Source organism: Bubalus bubalis, chromosome 12 (genome assembly GCF_019923935.1).
Source record: "Bubalus bubalis isolate 160015118507 breed Murrah chromosome 12, NDDB_SH_1, whole genome shotgun sequence".
NCBI lineage: Eukaryota > Metazoa > Chordata > Mammalia > Artiodactyla > Bovidae > Bubalus > Bubalus bubalis.
In genome coordinates, this window is record NC_059168.1 from 72,087,567 (window position 1) to 72,107,835 (window position 20,269).

General features: G+C 50.0%; 3 protein-coding genes across 8 annotated transcripts in view; 2 read left to right on the forward strand and 1 right to left on the reverse strand.

Moving 5' to 3' along the window:
- The window catches only part of PRR30 (proline rich 30), a 94,250-nt gene extending 88,058 nt beyond the window's left edge, over nucleotides 1-6,192 (forward strand). For all 4 annotated transcript variants that reach the window (XM_045162295.1, XM_045162294.1, XM_025261382.3 and 1 more), the window contains 2 exons: nucleotides 3,655-3,706; nucleotides 3,987-6,192. In XM_045162295.1, the coding sequence (XP_045018230.1) occupies nucleotides 4,189-5,544 (1,356 nt within the window). In that variant the 5' untranslated portion in view covers nucleotides 3,655-3,706; nucleotides 3,987-4,188 and the 3' untranslated portion in view covers nucleotides 5,545-6,192. The remainder of the gene's footprint in view (nucleotides 1-3,654; nucleotides 3,707-3,986) is intronic.
- A 644-nt stretch (nucleotides 6,193-6,836) lies between these two features.
- On the forward strand, nucleotides 6,837-10,904 carry PREB (prolactin regulatory element binding). 3 transcript variants are annotated; one of them, XM_006046197.4, is made up of 9 exons: nucleotides 6,839-7,174; nucleotides 7,973-8,165; nucleotides 8,353-8,573; nucleotides 8,763-8,843; nucleotides 8,944-9,068; nucleotides 9,255-9,428; nucleotides 9,559-9,631; nucleotides 9,819-9,978; nucleotides 10,155-10,904. In XM_006046197.4, the coding sequence occupies exons 1-9, from the start codon at nucleotides 7,040-7,042 to the stop codon at nucleotides 10,247-10,249; spliced, it is 1,257 nt and encodes a 418-aa protein (XP_006046259.1). In that variant the 5' UTR covers nucleotides 6,839-7,039; the 3' UTR covers nucleotides 10,250-10,904. The 3 variants fall into 3 exon arrangements, with proteins under 3 accessions (XP_025117169.1, XP_025117168.1, XP_006046259.1); XM_025261384.3 differs by lacking the exon at nucleotides 9,819-9,978 and having other exon boundaries at nucleotides 6,837-7,174; XM_025261383.3 differs by lacking the exon at nucleotides 8,763-8,843 and having other exon boundaries at nucleotides 6,837-7,174.
- On the reverse strand, nucleotides 10,858-18,033 carry ABHD1 (abhydrolase domain containing 1). Its single transcript, XM_006046196.4, has 9 exons — nucleotides 17,620-18,033; nucleotides 13,372-13,532; nucleotides 12,581-12,760; nucleotides 12,311-12,356; nucleotides 12,039-12,151; nucleotides 11,742-11,915; nucleotides 11,524-11,572; nucleotides 11,260-11,425; nucleotides 10,858-11,128 (listed from the first exon to the last, which is right to left on the reverse strand). Exons 1-9 carry the CDS (start codon nucleotides 17,719-17,721, stop codon nucleotides 10,917-10,919), a joined length of 1,203 nt encoding a protein of 400 aa, XP_006046258.3. The 5' UTR covers nucleotides 17,722-18,033; the 3' UTR covers nucleotides 10,858-10,916.
- Nucleotides 18,034-20,269: the final 2,236 nt, after the last annotated feature.

Genomic DNA, 20,269 nt, shown 5'->3' on the forward strand with positions numbered 1-20,269 from the left:
ACGTCTGACTCTTTGTGACCCCTTGGACTGTAGCCCACCAGGCTCCTCTGACCATGGAATTCTCCAGGAAAGAATACTAGAATGGGTATCCATTCCCTTAAGAACACTAAAAATTCAACAATAAGAACACAAAAAAACCTAATTAAAATAAGGGCCAAAGATTTGAATAGATATTTCTCCTAAGAAGATAAACAAATAGCCAATAAGCACATAAAAAATGCTCATCATCATTAGTCATTCAGTTCAGTTCAGTTCAGTCGCTCAGTCGTGTCCAGCTCTTTGTGACCCCATGAATTGCAGCACACCAGGCCTCCCTGTCCATCACCAACTCCTGGAGTTCACTTAGACTCATATCCATCGAGTCGGTGATGCCATCCAGCCATCTCATACTGGAGTTTAAGCTTTACCATCATTCCTTCCAAAGAAATCCCAGGGCTGATCTCCTTCAGAATGGACTGGTTGGATCTCCTTGCAGTCCAAGGGACTCTCAAGAGTCTTCTCCAACACCACAGTTCAAAAGCATCAATCCTTCGGCGCTCAGCTTTCTTCACAGTCCAACTCTCACATCCATACATGACCACTGGAAAAACCATAGCCTTGACTAGACTGGACCTTTGTTGGCAAAGTAATGTCTCTGCTTTTGAATATGCTATCTAGGTTGGTCATAACTTTCCTTCCAAGGAGTAAGCATCCTTCAATTTCATGGCTGCAATCACCATCTGCAGTGATTTTGGAGCCCCCAAAAAATAAAGTCTGACACTGTTTCCCCATCTATTTCCCATGAAGTGATGGGACCAGATGCCATGATCTTCGTTTTCTGAATGTTGAGCTTTAAGCCAACTTTTTCACTCTCCTCTTTCACTTTCATCAAGAGGCTTTTTAGTTCCTCTTCACTTTCTGCCATAAGAGTGGTGTCATCTGCATATCTGAGGTTATTGATATTTCTCCCAGCAATCCTGATTCCAGCTTGTGCTTCTTCCAGCCCAGCGTTTCTCATGATGTACTCTGCATAGAAGTTAAATAAGCAGGGTGACAGTATACAGCCTTGAACATACTCCTTTTCCTATTTGGAACCAGTCTGTTGTTCCATGTCCAGTTCTAACTGTTGCCTCCTGACCTGCATATAGGTTTCTCAAGAGGCAGGTCAGGTGGTCTGGTATTCCCATCTCTTTCAGAATTTTCCACAGTTTCTTGTGATCTACACAGTCAAAGGCTTTGGCATAGTCAATAAGCAGAAATAGATGTTTTTCTGGAACTCTCTTGCTTTTTCCATGATCCAGCGGATGTTGGCAGTTTGATCTCTGGTTCCTCTGCCTTTTCTAAAACCAGCTTGAACATCAGGAAGTTCACGGTTCATGTATTGCTGAAGCCTGGCTTGGAGAATTTTGAGCACTACTTTACTAGCGTGTGAGATGAGTGCAATTGTGCGGTAGTTTGAGCATTCTTTGGCATTGCCTTCATTTGGGATTGGAATGAAAACTGACTTTTTCCAGTCCTGTGGTGAAACGTAAATCAAAATCCTAATATTATACTACTTTACACCCACTTCTGCTGCTGCTGCTAAGTCGCTTCAGTCGTGTCCAGCTCTGTGCGACCCCAGAGACGGCAGCCCAGGCTCCCCCATCCCTAGGATTCTCCAGGCAAGAACACTGGAGTGGGTTGCCATTTCCTTCTCCAATGCATGAGAGTGAAAAGTGAAAGGGAAGTCGCTCAGTCGTGTCTGGCTCTTAGCGACCCCATGGACTGCAGCCTACCAGGCTCCTCTGCCCATGGGATTTTCCAGGCAAGAGTACTGGAGTGGGTTGCCATTGTCTTCTCTAACTTCATACCCACTAGGATTGCTAAAACAAGACAGACAGACAATAGCATGTGTTGGTGAGGATAGGAAAAATTGGAAGCATTGTACCTTGCTGGTGGGATTCGAAAATGGTACAACTAATTTGGAAGATAGTTTGGCAGCTTCTCAAAATGTTAAATATAGACTTATCATGTGATTCAGCAATTCTATTCACTGGTATCTACTCAAGATCAACGAAAACACATGTCCTTACAAACCTGTACAAGAATTTTCACAGCAGCCTTGCTCATAATTGACAAAAAAAGTAAAACCAACAAAACTGAATGGGAAAAGAAAATGTGGTATTTCCATATAATAAAATATTATTTAGTGATGAAAAGGAATAAAGTAATGATACACACTACATGTAGGAACCTTGAAAACACAATGCCAAGTGAAAGCAGTCAGACACAAAAGGCCACATATTGTATGATTCCACTCATATAAAATGTCTAAAATATGCAAATCCATAGAAACAGAAAGCAGATATAAGGAACTGGGGGGAGGGGGGAATGAGTGACTGTGGGTATGAAATTTCTTTGGGGGAATATAAAAATGGTCTAAAATTATATTGTGGTGATAGTTGCACAACCCTGTGAGTACAACAAAAAAACAGTAAATCACACACTTTAAATGAGTGAATTGTATGGTGTGTGAATTACATCTCAGTAAAGCCATTAAGAAAATAGATGTAAAAGCATATAAGCAGGATGTCCCTGGCAGTCCAGTGGTTAAGACTTCATGCTTCCAATGCAGAGCACATGGGTTTGATCTCTGGTTGGGGAACTGAGATCCCACATGCCATGTGGCAGGGCCTAAAAATTTAACAACAAAAAAAGTGAACAAACAAACAAAAACCCATATAAGCATATCCAAAGAGAGTAGAACTTAACTGGTCTAATCTCCCCACCAAATATAGATGAAATATATGAGGTAAAGGATGTATTCATTAACAGTTGGGAGAATTCCTTTCCTGGTATATTAAATATCACTATATACACTTAAAATGTATTATAATTTTATTTATGAATTATACTGCGATAGAGCTAAAAATTATAAAACACAATTGATTTTATTTTATTTAAAAAAAAAACAAACATATAAACATATCCAAGGGGGGAAAGGTGTGGACCATGAACCACAGTCAGAAAGCAAAGGAAAACAGGAAGTTGAAGGGAGCACCCAACCCAGACCAGCTGTACAGTTGGGGAGAACCCTGGCTGGAGGAGGTGTTGGGAGCTGTAAAGTACAAGCACGGAGAGCAGAGGTGGGGACTAGGCCCAGAAGGAGAGACTGAATGCCCCAAAGAATCGTGCTTGCTTCAGTTTCGTCAAGAGCCAGCCTTCGAATGATCTCTGAGAGAAGGTCCTGGAGCCTTGATGAGGAGAGCCTATGACATCAGCACCCGGCCTTTGTGACATAGGCACTAGGTGCCAGGGAGAACTGCTCCAGGAAATGGGGCTCCCAGCTCCCAAGGGGGGCGGCAACGCCACCCCTTAGACACAGTCTCTGTCTCCCAGAGGCTTTCACCAGCTGGCCCCACTGCTACTGCTGCTACTGAGTGTGAAAAGCCATCTGGGTTGGGGCCAGGCTGAGTCAGAGGACATCAGCATTAGGGAAGACAGGGATTAGGGCCACCAGAGTGCCACAAAACCAGGATGCTTGCAGAATCTGTGATTTGGATTTAAGAGAACGAAAACCCATAATAGAAGACCTCCTCCTGGCTGAACAAGGACTGAGGGCAAGACTCAGATCAAAATCTGAGTCAGAGGAGGGGCATATCCACCATTTGTTGACTGTATTTCCCTCTCTCCAAGGTCCCCTCATTGCTGAAGTTCCTTGAGAAACAGCCCAGAGGAACCTTTATTGGTAAGAGTTCCCAGGACCAGAACACCCTCAATTCCTAGTTCCATCTCAGTCTCCATCTCCCAATTCCCCTCCTCTAACTCCATCCTCTCCACCCTACCCTCCCTTGCCTCTCCTCTCGTCCTCCATTCTCACCTTCTCTGGAGCTTTTGGCCAGCTCTTCTGACCCTAGGGGTGATATGGATTTAGGATCGTGGTGAACCAGCCCGTACATAGTACATAAGCCAGAGCCAGAAATGGACCCAGTCTCCCCGTGTCATGGGCTCTGTTTCTTTCTCTACAGATCTTATGGGCTGTGTCTTCCTCCCTGGCCCACCCAGATAACTGTTGCTGCCCCTCAGCTCCCAAGAGGCAGTTCAGATCCTCCGTGCCCTCCACCCCTCATCAATGGCCGGCTGCAAAGAAGTGAGAGACCACATTTAGAGCCAAGCTCCTGCCCGAACACTCAGAGAACCTGCTGCTCCAGGGCTGGGTGGCTCCTTCGTATGCCACCAAGAGCCACACCAACACCAGGCTGGAGCCACATTCTGTGCACAGAAGGTTTTGATTTCTCAGCCACTTTAGGCTTCAGAGATACTGGTCTTGCGCCTGCCAGGTCTCTCATCTCTGGTCTTGACGCCCCAGTCCCTTCCGGATTCAAGGCAATGTTGCCTCCAAACAAGGCCCAGGTGCTGCTACGGAACACAGAGTCCCCTGGACGGCCCCCTCAGGGCCCCTCACAAACTGAAGACTCCCTTTTCTATAACCTACAACCTCAGCCTCGCCAACAATCACTCCGCTCCACCCAGCCATCTTGCTCTCCTCCCCCACGGTCCCACTCTGCGGGCTCCCATCTCTACTCTTCTGACTCAAATTCGGACTTTGTCCTACATCCCTATTCTTCTTCTCTCTCAAATTCCCCCACTTTCTTTCATCAGAATTGCCTCTCTCTCTCCCCTCCCTGTTCTTCCTCGCCTTCCCGCCGGCTGTACCCCTCTGCTACCCTCACTCACTCCTCGCCCTCTCAGCCACAGAACTCCTCTTTCCCCCACTCACCTTGCCAGTCACCTTTCCACCTCGAAGATCTACCTACCTCCACCCTTACGTCCCCGAGCCCCAGCCCACCTTCTCGTGGGGTCCACTCTAACAGCCAGGCATGGCACTCGCATCAGTACAGGAACACCAGGTCCCCTGGGGCGGAGGGGGTATGCGTGGCAAGCGGGAAGGACCCTGCAGAGTTCAAGGACCCAGGAGCCCTGGCCCAAGCCCTGGTGCTCCGTCTGGGGCACCGTCGTATCGCCCACGACCTGCAACTACTGCTTTTGCAGCGCCTGTGGCTAGGCCAAACCGACAAGGCCCCGGTCGTGGAGTACCCTGTATGCCTGGTGTGTCTCCAGCTCCGCACCCCCTCTTGCCCCATCCCCAGGTACAGGACTGGACCCAGGCTGCTTGCTTTCCCCCAGCTGCTGCCCTGTGCCCAGGGCAAGGAATCTGGACCACTCCGCATGGGCATTGGCTTTGGCCTCCGCCTGCCTCAGGGCCAGGCCAAGGCTCTACATCTGCTGCCAAAAAGAAGGCCGGAGGAAGCAGGGCCTCAGGCCAAGGCTGCTCGGGCCAGTGGGTGTCAAGCCCAGGTAGCTCAAGCCCCAGCAGCTCCGGCCAAGGCAGATCTAGGGGCAGGCACCCTCTCCCAGAACGGGAGCCTCAGGTCTGTAGACCGCCAGTCACTAAACTCCACGCGCCATTCAGAGTTTCTAATTCAGGCACCAAAACAGGCTACGGTCCACTTGAAGCCCAGGCCTTCCTCTGCCCCAAAGAGACCTGCCTCTCTAGGGCCCATTCCCCAAAAGTCACCACTCTAGTTCCAGAGCCACGGAGGCCCCCTGGAGCACCTCTTCTGAATCCTACCAGCTCTGCTCGGCTCCAGACCTCAGGGAGCCCCCGAGACACTCTGAAGGGCTGGCTGGCTGGAGGTCAGGTGTGTTCTCCAGTCCTGAACCCTGGGAGCCCCTTGTGGAGTCTGCTTTCTCCTGGCTGAAGAGGACCAAGGGCATCTGAGGCCCCCCACTCAGCCTTCTGTGTATCCAATTAAAAAAAAAAAAAGCCTGACCCTGCAAAACTTGTGTTTGCGTCTTGCTGAGCAGATACTGTGGGTGGCTGTACCTGCAGGGTGACCAGAACCCAACAAGGGGTGCAGGAGAGTCAAAGTTAACAGAATGGTCAAGGACAGTGCATGCGGTATATCTGAAGAGATCAAGGGACCCACAAGACCTGAGCAACTGAGAGGTGCAGAAGGCTCTGCCAGGCCCTTCAAACATTTAACTCAATTTGATGGGACAGTCAATGGCATCCCCAGAGATGAAGCCATTGGGCCCCTTCCTCTGGTTACACTTCAGATTAACAAAGACTCATGCTGATGTCGCCAGGGGAGCAGCAGACGGTGTTTCCTTGAAGGGAAGGGCAGGCCTAGGGTTCACTGCAGAGAAACAGGGAATCCCCACATTGGATGGAGATCAAAAACCCAAGGGCCCTCTCAGGAGGATGGGGGCTAGGCAGAGACCTTCAACTGCCTGGGGGTCAAGTTGCCTATCTACCCATGAACCCTGAGGTGCCTGGAGAGGGTGTGGGGCGTAGAGAATAGCCAGCTCCCACCTCTGCAAACTTTGGAGGACTGGTGTTCATTGTAAATAGTAGCTTCCTCATACTAGGAAGCGGTGGCATCGGGATTTGAAGCCAGGTTTCTTTTCAAGCCCACGCTGCCTCCATTTAAGAGGCAAGAGAGCCAGAAGTGTGACCTTGGATTAATCACTTTGTCTCAGGGCTGGGCGGTAAACGTAAGGGCTACTGCTTGACGAGTCTGCATGTCACTCTTGAAGTGTGGACAGCACTGATCCGAGGATTTATTAAAGGCTTATTAACCTCCCTTAATCGTTTAGCCTGCCCCCGCCCCGAGCAAGACGTTTCCGTGAAGCAGCCGCCCGCCTCCACCGCCCCGCAGAATGATGGCGTAGGGTGCCAGCATCTGAAAGCGGAGAACGGAATTCACACACCCGGGTTCCGCCAGCCAGATGCCGGCTTGTGCTGACGCGTATCGGTGGCTCTGCGCCTGCGCGAGGAGAGCGGTCTGGGTGCGCCTGCGCGCGGCGCGTCTGCGAGACCGGGTTATACGGCCCCGGGCAGTGTTAGGGATACTTACAGTGTGGTTAGAGTTTCGGCAGCTCGGCGGGTGTGCGAGGGTCTGGAGTCCTCTCGGCAGGGACCGGACCAAGGTCCACAGCGGCCGGGACAGCAGTCGAAGGCCGGGCGCGGCATGTTCCGGGGACCTTGGCGCCGACAGTGAAGCGCGCGGCGAGCGGGATGGGTCGGCGCCGGACGCCAGAGCTATACCGGGCCCCGTTCCCGTTGTACGCGCTTCGGGTCGACCCCAGCGCGGGGCTGCTCATCGCTGCGGGCGGAGGAGGTGCCGCCAAGACCGGCATAAAGAATGGCGTGGTGAGTATACAGGCCCGCTGGGGCCGGGTCGCACAGCGGGCTGAGGGCGATTCCCGGAGGTCTGGGAGCGGGCCGCACCCCCTCTTCGGACCCTGCCCCTCCCGGGTGGGAACCGCGGCGTGCCGGGCGTCCCGGCGCGAATTTGTCTTGAACCACTCACTGGTGAATTGAGAGGCTCCTAAAGTGAAAACTGCGCACAGCGCTGCCTAGGCAGGAACGCTTCAATTCGATCTCAGGAATCAACTCCAGGGGTCGTAACCTGGCTTTCTAGTGGAGGCTGCATAAGACTTGTCTGTCTGCCCACTGGTAGCGGCGAGAGTGAAATATAAGGTAGGAGGATTCTTCACTCTTTTGAGAGTTATCATGTTGTTCTACAGACTAGACGTGATAATCCCAGCCTTGCTTGCTGTACGCAAGAAAGTGAAAAAAAAGTGAAAATGATAGTCGCTCAGTCGTGTCCGATTCTGTTACCCTATGGACTGTAGACCGACAGGCTTCTCTTTCCATGGAGTTCTTCAGACAAGAATACTGGAGTGGGTAGCCATTCCCTTCTCCAGGGGATCTTCCCAACCCAGGGATCGAACCTGGGTCTCCTACACTGCAGTAGATTCTTTACCGTCTGAGCCACCAGCAAAGACCAGTACACATGAGTGAGGCTCAAAAAAGAAAAAAGTTTGGAAAAAGTCTTTAAACTAGAAAATGCAGGTAGCAGAGGGGGTGGGGCTTCTGACTACAGGATGTAAGTTTGCCCTTGAGGTGCTCTCTGAACCTTGCTTGTTCTGGTTCCCTCTCCCACAGCACTTTCTGCAGCTGGAGCAGATTAATGGGCGCCTCAGCGCCTCTTTACTACACTCTCATGACACAGAGACACGGGCCACCATGAACTTGGCGCTGGCTGGTAACATCCTTGCTGCAGGGCAGGATGCCCACTGTCAGCTCCTGCGCTTCCAGATCCATCAGCAGAAGGGCAAAAACAAGGCAGAGAAGGCAGGTGAGAGCCTCCCCGCTAGCTTTGGGCAAAGGGTTAAATTAGTGAATTCTTGCTCATCTTGGTCTCTGAAGAAGTGGGGCTGGAGGTGGGATTATGGTAGCAAGAGAGAAGCTGATGTTCACCACTGGAAAGGGCCAGTAGGACTTACTCTAGAAGCCTGGAACCTGGCAGGCTGTTTGTGTTGCAGGTTCCAAGGAGCAGGGGCCTCGGCAAAGGAAAGGGGCAGCCCCAGCAGAGAAGAAGTCTGGCGCTGAAACCCACCAGGAGGGGGTGGAATTCAGCGTAGAGAATTTGCACCAAGTGCAGACAGACTTCAGCCGTGATCCACTGCAGAAAGTTGTGTGCTTCAACCATGATAATACCTTGCTTGCCACTGGAGGGACAGATGGCTGCGTTCGTGTCTGGAAGGTGTGGTTTGGGGAGGTAGAGGATGAGTGTCAGTAACGGCAAGGCCAGAATTGTGAGAAACTGAACCTGGGTCCTGGGAAGCTTGTGAGTAAAGCCTGCATCGAGTGGCCATTAGTAGAGAAGAGGAGTGGGTATCATTTGCACTCTTGCTGGGTACCTAGGCTGACTATGGTGGTGGTTTGGCTGCAGGTACCCACCTTAGAGAAGGTTCTGGAGTTCAAAGCCCACGAAGGGGAGATTGAAGACCTAGCTCTGGGGCCTGATGGCAAGGTGAGGAGGTGACAGGGTGGAGAAAGTAGGTGATTATGCTGCTTGTCCAGTAAGTGGATCCCCCTAACTGTCCATCCTTGGAATCTTGATCCCTAACTAGTTGGTAACTGTGGGCTGGGACCTTAAGGCCTCCGTGTGGCAGAAGGATCAGCTGGTGACACAGCTGCACTGGCAAGAGAACGGACCCACGTTTTCTAACACGCCTTATCGCTACCAGGCCTGCAGGTGTGAAGACCCCAGAGGGTGGCTGAAAGAGGCACAGCCTAGATGTGGTGGGGGAGTGGGAAAAGGCCGGGGGGAAGCTGGTGGGGAGGGGATCGGAGCCTTGTTGGGTGTTACCCCAGACCTGACCAGGGTACAGGAGGGCTGGGCAGGCCCCGGGAGCTGAACAGCCTCTTGCCCGGCCCCAAGGTTTGGGCAGGTTCCAGACCAGCCTGCCGGTCTGCGACTCTTCACGGTGCAGATTCCCCACAAGCGTCTGCGCCAACCCCCGCCTTGCTACCTCACAGCCTGGGATGGCTCCACGTTCCTGCCCCTCCGGACCAGGCCCTGTGGCCATGAAGTCATCTCCTGCCTTAGTGTCAGGTATGAGACAGTGGTGGCTTGGCTGGGTGTGAGGGTGCCCGGGGCAGCTCGGGGAGACATGCTGCCCACATCCCTGGGGGCTGTTGCTGCTGCACAGGATTCCAGGACAGTGAGCGTTTTTTTGTTGCAGTGAATCGGGCACTTTTCTGGGCCTGGGCACGGTCACTGGCTCTGTTGCCATCTACATAGCTTTCTCGCTCCAGGTAATGGATGGACCTGGGCACAACTCTGAGGGCTCTCTGGGGTAGAGATTCTAGGCCTCCTTCACAGAGTGTGCACGAAGGTGTGGGGCCCAGCCTGTAGAGGGAAAGTCTGGGGGCGGAGGGTGTGTTTTTCAGAAGGAATCTTCCCAACTGGTCTTTCCCTCACTAGCTTTCCTCTTCTCCCCAGCGTCTGTACTATGTGAAGGAGGCCCATGGCATTGTGGTGACAGATGTGGCCTTTCTGCCTGAGAAAGGTCGTGGTCCAGAGCTCCTTGGGTCCCACGAAACTGCTCTGTTCTCTGTGGCTGTGGATAGTCGTTGCCAGCTGCACCTGCTGCCCTCACGACGTGAGTCCTTGAGGTGGGGTAGGGGTACCACTCCCCCTTTAGCTGGAGCAGAAACTTGCCCCCCGGAGAATAGGATGCTTGTCTATAGTCACCTGTCCCCTCCTTGAATGGTTCTGTTCTCTGGGCTGCAATGCCACTCCTTTGCCTTCTGAATTCTTCCCTTCTCCCTCCTGCAGGAAGTGCTCCTGTGTGGCTGCTGCTGCTGCTGTGTGTTGGGCTTATTGTTATGACTATCCTGCTGCTCCAGAGTGCCTTTCCAGGTTTTCTTTAGCCTCCCTGCTCCCAGGGAACCAGGGGCCTGGACACTGCCACCTTCTAGACCAGAACAGGGGCCTGGAGCCCACTGCTCACTCCACCTGGGTCCACAGCTCAGGTTGCCATGGATGAGACTGATGGGCAGTACCTGCCCTTCCCAGTTAAAGCCTGGCTCTGGCCCTGTGCAACCCTGAGTCCTGGGAACCTTGCGTTCATCATCTGTGGATCCGCCCAGGACAGTGGTGTCTGAGGGCCAGGCCGTACCACTTGCCTCCTTCCCTCTGTCTACCAGGGGCTCCAGAGTTGATCTTGAACTTTTTCTCCAGAAATATGTGAAGATGCCCAAGAATTTGGAGGCACTGCTGTGCTGTCCTTCCTGCAGAAACAATCATTTTCTCCTCGTACCCCACAGCCTTATGGCCAGTTGCTCTTCACATGAAGCCCTGGGATTTGCTGGGGGCCTGCACTGGCCTGGGACTTGCTATTAGGGAAGGAAGGAGCAGAATGAAGATCCAGGCAGTAATCTTTGGGTTCCACTGGGTAGCTCCAAGCCCACCAGGCTATATGCAGTAAGTTCCTGGAGAGTCTGCCCTAGCCTTGAGGAAAGGGAAAAGGAACTTCAGCTCATTTGGCAGGAAAGGTTGATATTTAATAAACAAGGGAAGACTGAACTAAGACTCTTGTCAGCTCTTGCCTGCCTCTGAAGGGGTAGGTGACCTGGGGCCCGGCAACTCTGCCGGGTGCTGGAAGATGGCCTCGGCGCACTGATGCAGGAGGCGGCTCATGTAGCAGTGCTGCCAGGGAAACAGTCCTTCCAGGAAGCCGATGTGGCCGCCCCGGGCCGTGACTAGCAGCGCCACGTGGAGAGAGTGTTGGGCAGCCTGTAGGGGAAGAGCTGGGGCGAGGGGAGTCGGAAAGGAGGTTAGGAGCCCTGGCCTCTGCCAAGGGTCCAGGCGCTCTCCACTTGCACCTCACACATGGCCCATTTCCCCTGGGGCCTAAAGCATCTGGATCCCCGGTGCTCACCGTCCACGGGGGAGAAAGGGTCATCAGCTGCGTTGAGACAGAGCACAGGGATCTGGATGGCATTGACCTTGGTTCTTGGACTGGCTGCTCGGTAGTAGGCAGCACAGTCTTGATAGCCAAAGACCACAGCTGTGTAGCGCTCATCAAATTGGCGGATGGTGCGGGCCTGCAGGTGGTGGAAGGCGGGATAGGCTAGGATGAGGACAAGGGAATAAGATGTGGGAAGAACAATATGGGGCAAAGGGGAGAGCTGGAAGACTACACCTGTAGGACAAAGTCGACATTCACCACGTTTTCCATCACCTTTCTGTTTCTGCAAAAGAACAGAGGTTTGGCTCTGCACCCAGACCCGACCCGGAGCCACCCTCGGTCTTAGCTCGATGGAGAAAAGTACACACACGGAGCTGACCCGAGCACCGGGAGGGCCTGGCATGTGCCGTCCTTCCCTGTTCTCTGCCCTTTGCTGCTCATCAGGACCCTACCGGTTCACGACTTGACAGAGCCCAGCAGTGAGGCGGTGATTGAAGAGCAGTGAGTTCAGGGGGGTCTCCAGGGAGCGGGTGGTCTCAAAGGAGTCCCAGCACGCAGACAGAGTCAGTGCTGCCACCAGGCCTGCTGCCCGTCCCGTCCGAGCCAGGTGATTCAGCACTAATATCCTGCAGGGTTGGACCAGGCCGTGAAAGAAGGGTCTGCACTGGGCAGTCAGGACTGGAGATGGGGAGAGGATGTGGAGGAGGGAAGAGGGGAAGGAAGACTGGGTTAAGTGAGGCAATCTTTACCCTCCGAGAGAGATGCCCACAGCCAGCAGTGGGGCTTGCGGGTAGCGACTCTTTATGTGGTTGATGACTGTCACCAGATCTTCAGTGTTGCTGGCACAGAAGGCCCTATGAGTCTGAGGCAAACCAGATCATTGGGTAGAGAGGGGGGCCTTGGACAGAAGGCAGAAAAATGAAAGGACTCAAGAAATGGAAGACAGGTAGGTAGAGGTGCAGGACCCAGGATATCTGAAGGGAGCGGAGTAAAGGGCCACTAGAGGAAGGAGGGTACTCACCAGAAGTTCTTCCCCGCGGCAGCCCCGGTTATTAAATACAACAGCCCTGTGGCACACACAGGTACATGTTAGCCAGACCCTCCCTACAGGCTCTTCTCCCCTCCTGGTACCTTTCAGAAAGACCTCAGTCATAAGGTGCCCTTCATATGGCACCTTCTCCCCAGAGCTAGCAGGGTCTTAATTGACACCGCCCCCATCCCACCCCACCACACACACACAATTACAAGTTATTAGACATCACCCAGTTCTCTGGGCTGCTCCCATCCTTACCTGTAGCCATCCTTCAAAGCTTGATCAACTAGGTGCAAGATATATGTCTCCTGACTACTGCCTGTGATGCCAGGAAGCAGTAATACAGTGGGCTGGGTGCTAGGGTCGGGGTACTGACTGTTAGACTCGCTGGCCCAGTCTAGGAGGATCTGTCCTCCATCTGGGGTTTCGAGAACTTCACTGTGGTTTTGGAGAAAAGGGCACACAAAGATACTATTAGGATTAGGAACTCCATGTACTTCAAAAGATTTTTCACCTTCCTCTCCCTCCCCAATCAACTCCCACAATTTCTCATCATTTGAGGGCACGTATTGCACAAAACCTGAAGATCATAAGGTATAATGGGGACATAAAAGATTGAATATTAAATTACCTCATGGTTGTACATAAGCCCTTCCATATAGCCACCCTGGTTACCCTCAGCACACTGAGGTAGATGGAGTGAAGGTTACCTCCATTTTAAAAGAGGTAGATGAGGGACTAAGTTGGTGGTCCAGTGGTTAAGAATCCACCTTCCAGTGCAGAGGACGTGGATCCGATCCCTGGTTGGGGAACTAAGATCCCACATATCATGAAGCAACTTAGCCTCCGTGCCACAACTACTGAAGCCCATGTACTCTGGAGCCTGCAGGCCACAACCTGAGCTTGCCTGGCACAACTGGAGAGTTAGTGTGCCACAACAAAAGATCCCAAGTGCCACAATTAAGACCTGACACAGCCAAATAATTTTATTCCCTATAAAGATTTCCTTATATTTGCAGCTTCCTATTCACTCCATCTGTTTCTCTTACCTCGAGTAAGGGACTATGGGCCGGGACTGCAGTAAGACTCTGAAGATGGTTTGTAGCCGCCCCTCAAAACACCAGAGTGTAGGATAGAAAGTCTCCAGAGTGACTGGACAGTGTTGCTCCAGGAAGGCCAGAAATTGAGACCCAGTCACCAGTTGTGGCCGCTGTAACCACACAAAACCGTCGGCCTCACTCCCCTGATATTTGCACCAAGCCAGTGAGGTACCCAATACCAGAGAGACCTCTTCCCAGAGGCCAGCCTGGAGGGCACTGCCTCATCTGGGGGTGAGAAATCTAGCATACCTCAATCTGGAGTCCCACTAGAGCTCTGGAAACTCCAGACCTAGAGTGCCACCTCTCCAGAACTGACCCTGAACCAGCTTCCACGCTCAGCCTTTCCATGCCCCAAACCCATTTTGGAGATAGCAAGTAATATAAGTTACCCAGCTGATCTCCTGCAGGAAAGGTTGGGGTCCTGAGCAGAGGCTGAAGAAATGCAGTACCATTCAACCTGTGACTTCTGCCTTACAGTTGAATTACCCACACTATCATCTCAAAACCATCTCTGGCCACGCTGGCTCCTGATTTTCGTGCTCCATTGTCACATGTTCCCATCCCTTCCTGTGCATGCTTGCAACTGCAGGGCTTCTTTTTACCGCAACACCTCGTTTTCTTAACAGCCCCTGCTGTTGACTGTACTCTAATGGAGGAATAGTCCCAGAGTAAACAGATTTTCTCTTCCTTCCTCCCAGCCAGGGGGAAGGTAACAGGGATAGGATGAGGGGGCAGATGAGGTCAGTGGGTGCTTAGCCCTAACTTTCAACCCCTCTGCTTGGTTCTTCTGGATATATATCAAGTAAATGAGAGGGCCTTGTCACATAGAAGGCTTGTAAATGGGGAGTATGCTGTACAAAGACAAAAGGTCTCAGAGTCAAAAAACAGAAATGGCATTTCTGTTGCAGGCCTGAGGGGACCTGAGGACCAGACCCCTGTCTCTTCCTGTAGTCAAAAGGGGCTAAGTAAGTGATGAACTTGAGAGGCCAGGTTGGTAGTATGACTGTTGTGACTCATACCTTGGTTCTTAAGCCCTGGAATAATAACATCTGTGATTCACTATATGCTATTTGCTAGCACTAGGCTAAAGCCAACCTTACTGTAAATGAAGAAACTATGACAAAGGTTAAGTTGTTTGCCCAGAGTCACACAGCAAGCAAAAGGCAAAGTGGAATTAATAATGATATTAAGCAAAACATTCTCTGACATAAATTATACCAATATTTCCTCAGGTCAGTTACCCAAGGCAATAGAAATAAAAATAAGCAAGTAGGACTTGATCAAGCTTACACCCTTTTGCACAGCAAAGGAAACCATAAACAAAATGAAAAATCAACCTATAGAATGAGAAAAAATATTCGGTAAAGAACGCAACCAACAAGGGCTTAATTTCCAAAATACACAAACAGTTCATACAACTCAGCAACAACAAAAATAGACAACCCAATCAAAAAATGGACAAAAGACCTAAATAGACATGTCTCCAAAGAAGAAATGCAAATAGCTAATAGGCACATGAAAAGATGCTCAGCATGTCTAATAGAGAAATGCAAATCAAAACTACGGTAAGGTATAGTGAACTACTACCAATCAAAATGACCATCATTAAATGCTCTATAAATAATAAATGCTGACAAGGATGTGGTAAAAAGGGAACCCTCCTACACTGTTGGTGGGAATGTAAGTTGGTACAGCCACTATGGAAAACATTATGGAGGTTCCACAGAAAACGAAATCTCGGATTACTGTATGATCCAGCAATTCCACTCCTGGGCATACAGCCACACAAAATTCTAATTCAAAAAGATATATTCTATGTTCATATGTTCACAATAGCACTATTCATAATAGCCAAGATATAGAAACAAACTAAATGTCCATTGACAGATAAAAAAGATATGATACCTATATACAATGGAATACTACTAAGCCATAAAAACCCAGGAAATAATGCCATTTGCAGCAACAAGGATGCAACTACAGATGATCATACTGACTGAAGTGTGCCAGAAAGAGACAAATACCATGTGGTATCACTTATATGTGAAATCTAAAATATGACACAAACAAACCTATCTTCAAAAGAGAAACAGACTCATGGACTTAAAGAACAGATTTGTGGTCACCAAGGGGGAGGGGCCTGAGGGAGGGTTGGAGTGGGAAGTTGGGTTAGCAAATGTAAGCTTTTATATATAGAATGGATACACAACAAGATCCTACTGGATAGCACAGAGAACTATATTCAATATCCTATGATAAACCATAATGAAAAAGAATATTTAAAAAAATAATATATATATATATATAATATAACTGAATCACTTTTCTGTACAGCAGAAACTAAGGGAACAAAGTAAATCAACTATACTTCAATTTAAAAATGTAAAAAATATGTATTATCTCTAATACTAGTAAGATTTGTTGAGTGCTCCTTATGTGCCAGATACTGTGCTAAGCACTGTACATGATTATATCCTGTAACCTTCACAACAGCTGTTTGAGATATCTTTGAAAATCCACACCTCACAATACCCTATAAACCTTACTTATGATCCCCCTGTAGAAACGTGTATGAATGTGTCACAGGGCACAAAATGTGCCAAAGCCAGTTAGTGGTAGAGCTGGGAATTGAAACCCAAGTCTGTCTGACTCAAGAGTTTGTGCTCTTAATCATTTTACTATATTATCTCCTAGTTGCCAAGATTTTGAGTTATCAATCTATTAAATATTTGGTCAATCACCTCAGAGGTGTAGAACAAAGTGCTAATAAAATCACAGGTTTGACGTATGTGAGTTTCCTTTTAACTCTATTAAAGTGTTTCCTGACTTATCCCTGAGAATTAATGAATAAAATGCCATTAATCACTGTTGGTGAATCAATACCAATCCATTGCCAAGCTGGACAATCTGAACAGCATGTCCTCAGATTTTAACCAGGATTTGGAACTCACAGAAGGGCTTGTAGTAGATAGTGGCAGAGGTCTCTGATTTCTCTGTGGCTGTTTGCAAACAAAGGAAAGTGTTTAGTTAAGGACAACTGTGTTCTGAAATAACAGACTTTTCAAATCAGACATGTAAGGTGTATAGGGTATTGTAAAGTTTTGATTTTTAAAATTGCTTTTATTAAGGCAGAAATAATACATAGGATGTATAAAGCTCTGCAAATATAGGAAAATTTAGGTAACATTAAATTTCCCCATAGATCTTTTTAAAGGGCTTCAATCAAACTTCAATCAAACTGAGTTCTTGTTAGACTCAGCTGCTGCTAAGTCGCTTCATTCGTGTCCGACTCTGCAATCCCATAGACGGCAGCCCACCAGGCTCACCCGTCCCTAGGATTCTCCAGGCAAGAACACTTCTCCAATGCGTGAAAGTGAAAAGTGAAAGTAAAGTCGCTCAGTCGTGCCCGACTCTTCCCGACCCCATGAACTGCAGCCCACCAGGCTCCTCCGTCCATGGGATTTTCCAGGCAAGAGTACTGGAGTGGGTTGCCATTGCCTTCTCCGAGACTCAGCTACTTTGAGTTTAATGAAAATTAAAAGATTTTGATTGGGGGGATATGCAAATTTCAGTGAGAATAAACTCTCCAAGTTCATTAAAATCATCCTCTTCAGATTTTTCCATTGCACTATACATGGAGAGCCTAGAACTTAAAACAGGGCTCAATGAGAAAGGACAGTTAGGGTATTCCTGAGATAGGCAGGAACCTCTGCCAGTCCTTCAGAGAAGCAAGGTCCTACTGATGGGGTGATGTTGGGAGTTACCACCCCACAGACTGGTTTCTTCATTCAGTGCAACTAACGAGGAAGTCAGTAGACTGCCTAAAAAGAAAACCACAGTGTGTGTATCTCCCTGTCACCTCAGGATACCTTCCACCCCGCCTTTCCGCACGCATTGGTCCGCATAATAAGCAACAGCATCCTTCCGATGCCTGAAAGGCCCAGCGGGTATAGGGAGTACGCGGAGAATGCAGAGAATCTAGGCAAAGAATCAACTCTCTTTTCCGTGTTAATAGCAAAGCTGAGCCTGGTTGGAGCGCAGGGCAGGAGTAGTGGTGGGGTTGTGGCGTCAAAATTTCACCTGGACCTGGACAGCCAACCAAGCCAGCTCCCACAAAGGGCTCGAGCCCCGATTGGAAATGGCCCCTGAACTCCAGTAACCTAAACCCGCCAGCGAGAGCTCTGGACCTGCACCTACCTGGGGTACCCATGTCCAGTAGTAGCCCAAGTAGAGGGCAGCGCCAAGTCCCAAAAGCAGAGAGAAGGACTCTGTCCAGGTGTCGTCCTGGGGGCTCAGCATCTTGTGTTGCCGAGTTTCGATTCCCAAGTTCTTGACTGGATCCGGAGCTTGAACTTCGATTAATGGGCCCGCAGGTGCGCGCTGGGCCCCGCCCGTTACACGCCATTGGACGGCCTGTGTAAGTTCGGCCTCCACCGCCTGGCGGTTCGGGGATGTGGGCCCTGCCCACCGGCGGCGGGCGTGGCGAGGGGCGGTGCTAGGGCGCCGAGTAGGTGGGCGGGCTGCGCCGGCCACTCTGCGTGGAGCTGACCCGACTGACCTGCGAGTGGCTTTACTTCTTGCGGCCCTGGTCTCGCGCCTCTGCGCCTCTTCCTTCCGTTTCACGGTCACCGGCCGTGCAGCCTCTTGTGAGGACTAGCGACCTGCAGTCGCCATCTTAGTGAGGGGCAGCTCCAGTTCCTTTTTCCTCAAACCCTGCCCTGGCGGCGCGGCGAGGCTGACAGCCTGGCTAGAGTCCCCCAGCCGTTCATCAGTCACACACAAAGGGCACAGCCACTCGTGTGGTAACATCCTCCCAGTCCCAGTGTTCAACCATACGCAGTGGTCCTCGCACTAGGACACATTCACACTGTGACACACACGGTGTCACTTAGGGTTCCGCTACTGAATGAGTGGCGTTTCACACTGTCACATTCACATGGGTTAAAGCCACGCATAGTGTCACTCTATGCTGTCCACACGTAAAGTAGATGTTTACTCATCACTCTACCAGCTTGGGATGCTGTTCCTGTCTTCACTGGGAGATGGAAACAAGTCAGTAATCTACTAGAGCAATGGCTCTCAATCCTGACTGAAGATTGGAATTGTGCGTGACTTTCTAACACTAGAAGTGCCCAGGCCCCACCTCCTGATATGGTTGGTCTGGAGAGGAACCTAGGTATTAATATAACTCACAGGTTTTCTGGAAGACTCTAATGTGTAGTCAGGGTTGAACCCCTGCAATAGGGTATGGTGCTAGATAAGGGAAGTACTAGCTGCTGTGAGAGCCCTGGGGAAGATGCCCAGACTCCATGGATCTGAGAAAGCATACCCAGATGTTAAATGACAACACATTTAAGGTGAATTTTTTTTTTTTTTAAAGGAGTTTCCAAGGCAAGGTGGAAGAGGGGACAGAGTAGTTGTTCCAAAAGAACAGCACAAACCAAAGCCTGGATGTGAGGCTTCTGAAAGGAACCAAAATAAACTGGGTGTTGCTGGAGCATATGAGATGGTCAGGAATCTGGTGTGGGCAGCTGCATAAGGGATGCTAGAGCTTATCCCATGGGTGGAGGAAAGCCATCCAAGAGTTTTAGTGGGTGACTTGATTGGGCTTCTCATGTGGTGCTAGTGGTAAAGAACCTGCCTGCCAATGCAAGAGACATAAGAGATGCAGGTTTGATCCCTGGGTGGGGAAGATCCCCCGGAGAAGGAAATGGTAACCCCCTCCAGTATTCTAACCTGGAGAATCCCATGGACAGAGGAACCTGGCAGGCTACAGTCTAGGGTCATGAGCTGAAGCGACTTAACATGCAGGGGTGACATGAGCAGAGTTATATTTTAGAAGAAACATTCAGGCTACTTGGAGAATGGACTGGAGGGGGATGAGAACAGAAGGTCAGTTAGAGGCTGTTAACAGAACTTTGGCATGGAGCATGGCTGCCTGGCCTGGGGGAAGCTCAGGAGAAGCCTGAAGATTATTAAGATAGGAGGCAGAATTGATAGGACTTGGTAGTAGGTTGGAGGTGGGGGAAGAAGGAGGAATCATAAATGACCCCCAGTTTTCTGACTATGTAGATTCAGGGATGCGTATGGGACTTGACCCTGGGATAGGGAAATGGGGGGAGGGGAAGTTTTGAGGAGGAAGATGGTGTATTCTGACTCAGACACATAGAGGCTGGGGTGCTGATAGGTGTTCTAATTGTGTTTTCTTAGATTCTGAATTTGTCTATTTGGCATCAATTAATCACAAGGCCAAACTAACAGCCAGAGTTGTTCACCTCCCTCCTGCAATCCAGAGGCTATCCTCTGGGATTTCCCTGGTGGCCCAGTGGTTAAGACTCCCAAGTTGGCATTGCAGGGGGTGAGAGGTTGATCCCTGGTTGGGGAACTAAGATCCCACATGCTACACGGTGCAACCAAAAGATTAAAAAAAAAAAAAAATTCCTAGAGGCCATACTCTGAACCACTTCCTTTATCCAACTCTCACACACCAAACCAATATTCTCCCTTTCCTAAACCAACCAACTCTTTAACTAGGGACGGCCTCTGTGCCCCCAAAGCCCTCTGAAGTTTTTCAAGCTAGTCAACCCTAAACTGTTCACCCTGCCCTGTCTTGCTTTTCTAGCATAATAAAGGCTGTGGCTTGTGCCTTCCCCTTGCTCCTTTCTGCCTCTGACCTACATTGGTGCTTCCCTCTGTGATCCTGTTTGGTAAGCTGTGCCTCTTCTTCTTAAAGGAACTGTAACATTAAACTTCTCTTTCATTGGCATTGACCTCTCTGTGCTGTCATTCAGTCACCTTTAAAACTTAAAATCTGAGACAAGTCAGTAGGCTGTTCAGCTCCAGAAGT

Bases quoted from the DNA above. Each gene is read 5' to 3' on its own strand.
- PREB (XM_006046197.4), top strand. From the start codon at position 7,040: ATGGGTCGGCGCCGGACGCCAGAGCTATACCGGGCCCCGTTCCCGTTG. The intron at 7,175-7,972 runs GTGAGTATACAG...CCTCTCCCACAG, and splicing joins CCGGCATAAAGAATGGCGTG to CACTTTCTGCAGCTGGAGCA. The intron at 8,574-8,762 runs GTGTGGTTTGGG...GTTTGGCTGCAG, and splicing joins GCTGCGTTCGTGTCTGGAAG to GTACCCACCTTAGAGAAGGT.
- ABHD1 (XM_006046196.4), bottom strand. From the start codon at position 17,721: ATGCTGAGCCCCCAGGACGACACCTGGACAGAGTCCTTCTCTCTGCTT. The intron at 11,573-11,741 runs GTAGGGTCCTGA...GTTCTTTTGCAG, and splicing joins CTCTGTCAAGTCGTGAACCG to AAACAGAAAGGTGATGGAAA. The intron at 11,129-11,259 runs GTGAGCACCGGG...CCCTCGCCCCAG, and splicing joins CCCTTTCTCCCCCGTGGACG to CTCTTCCCCTACAGGCTGCC.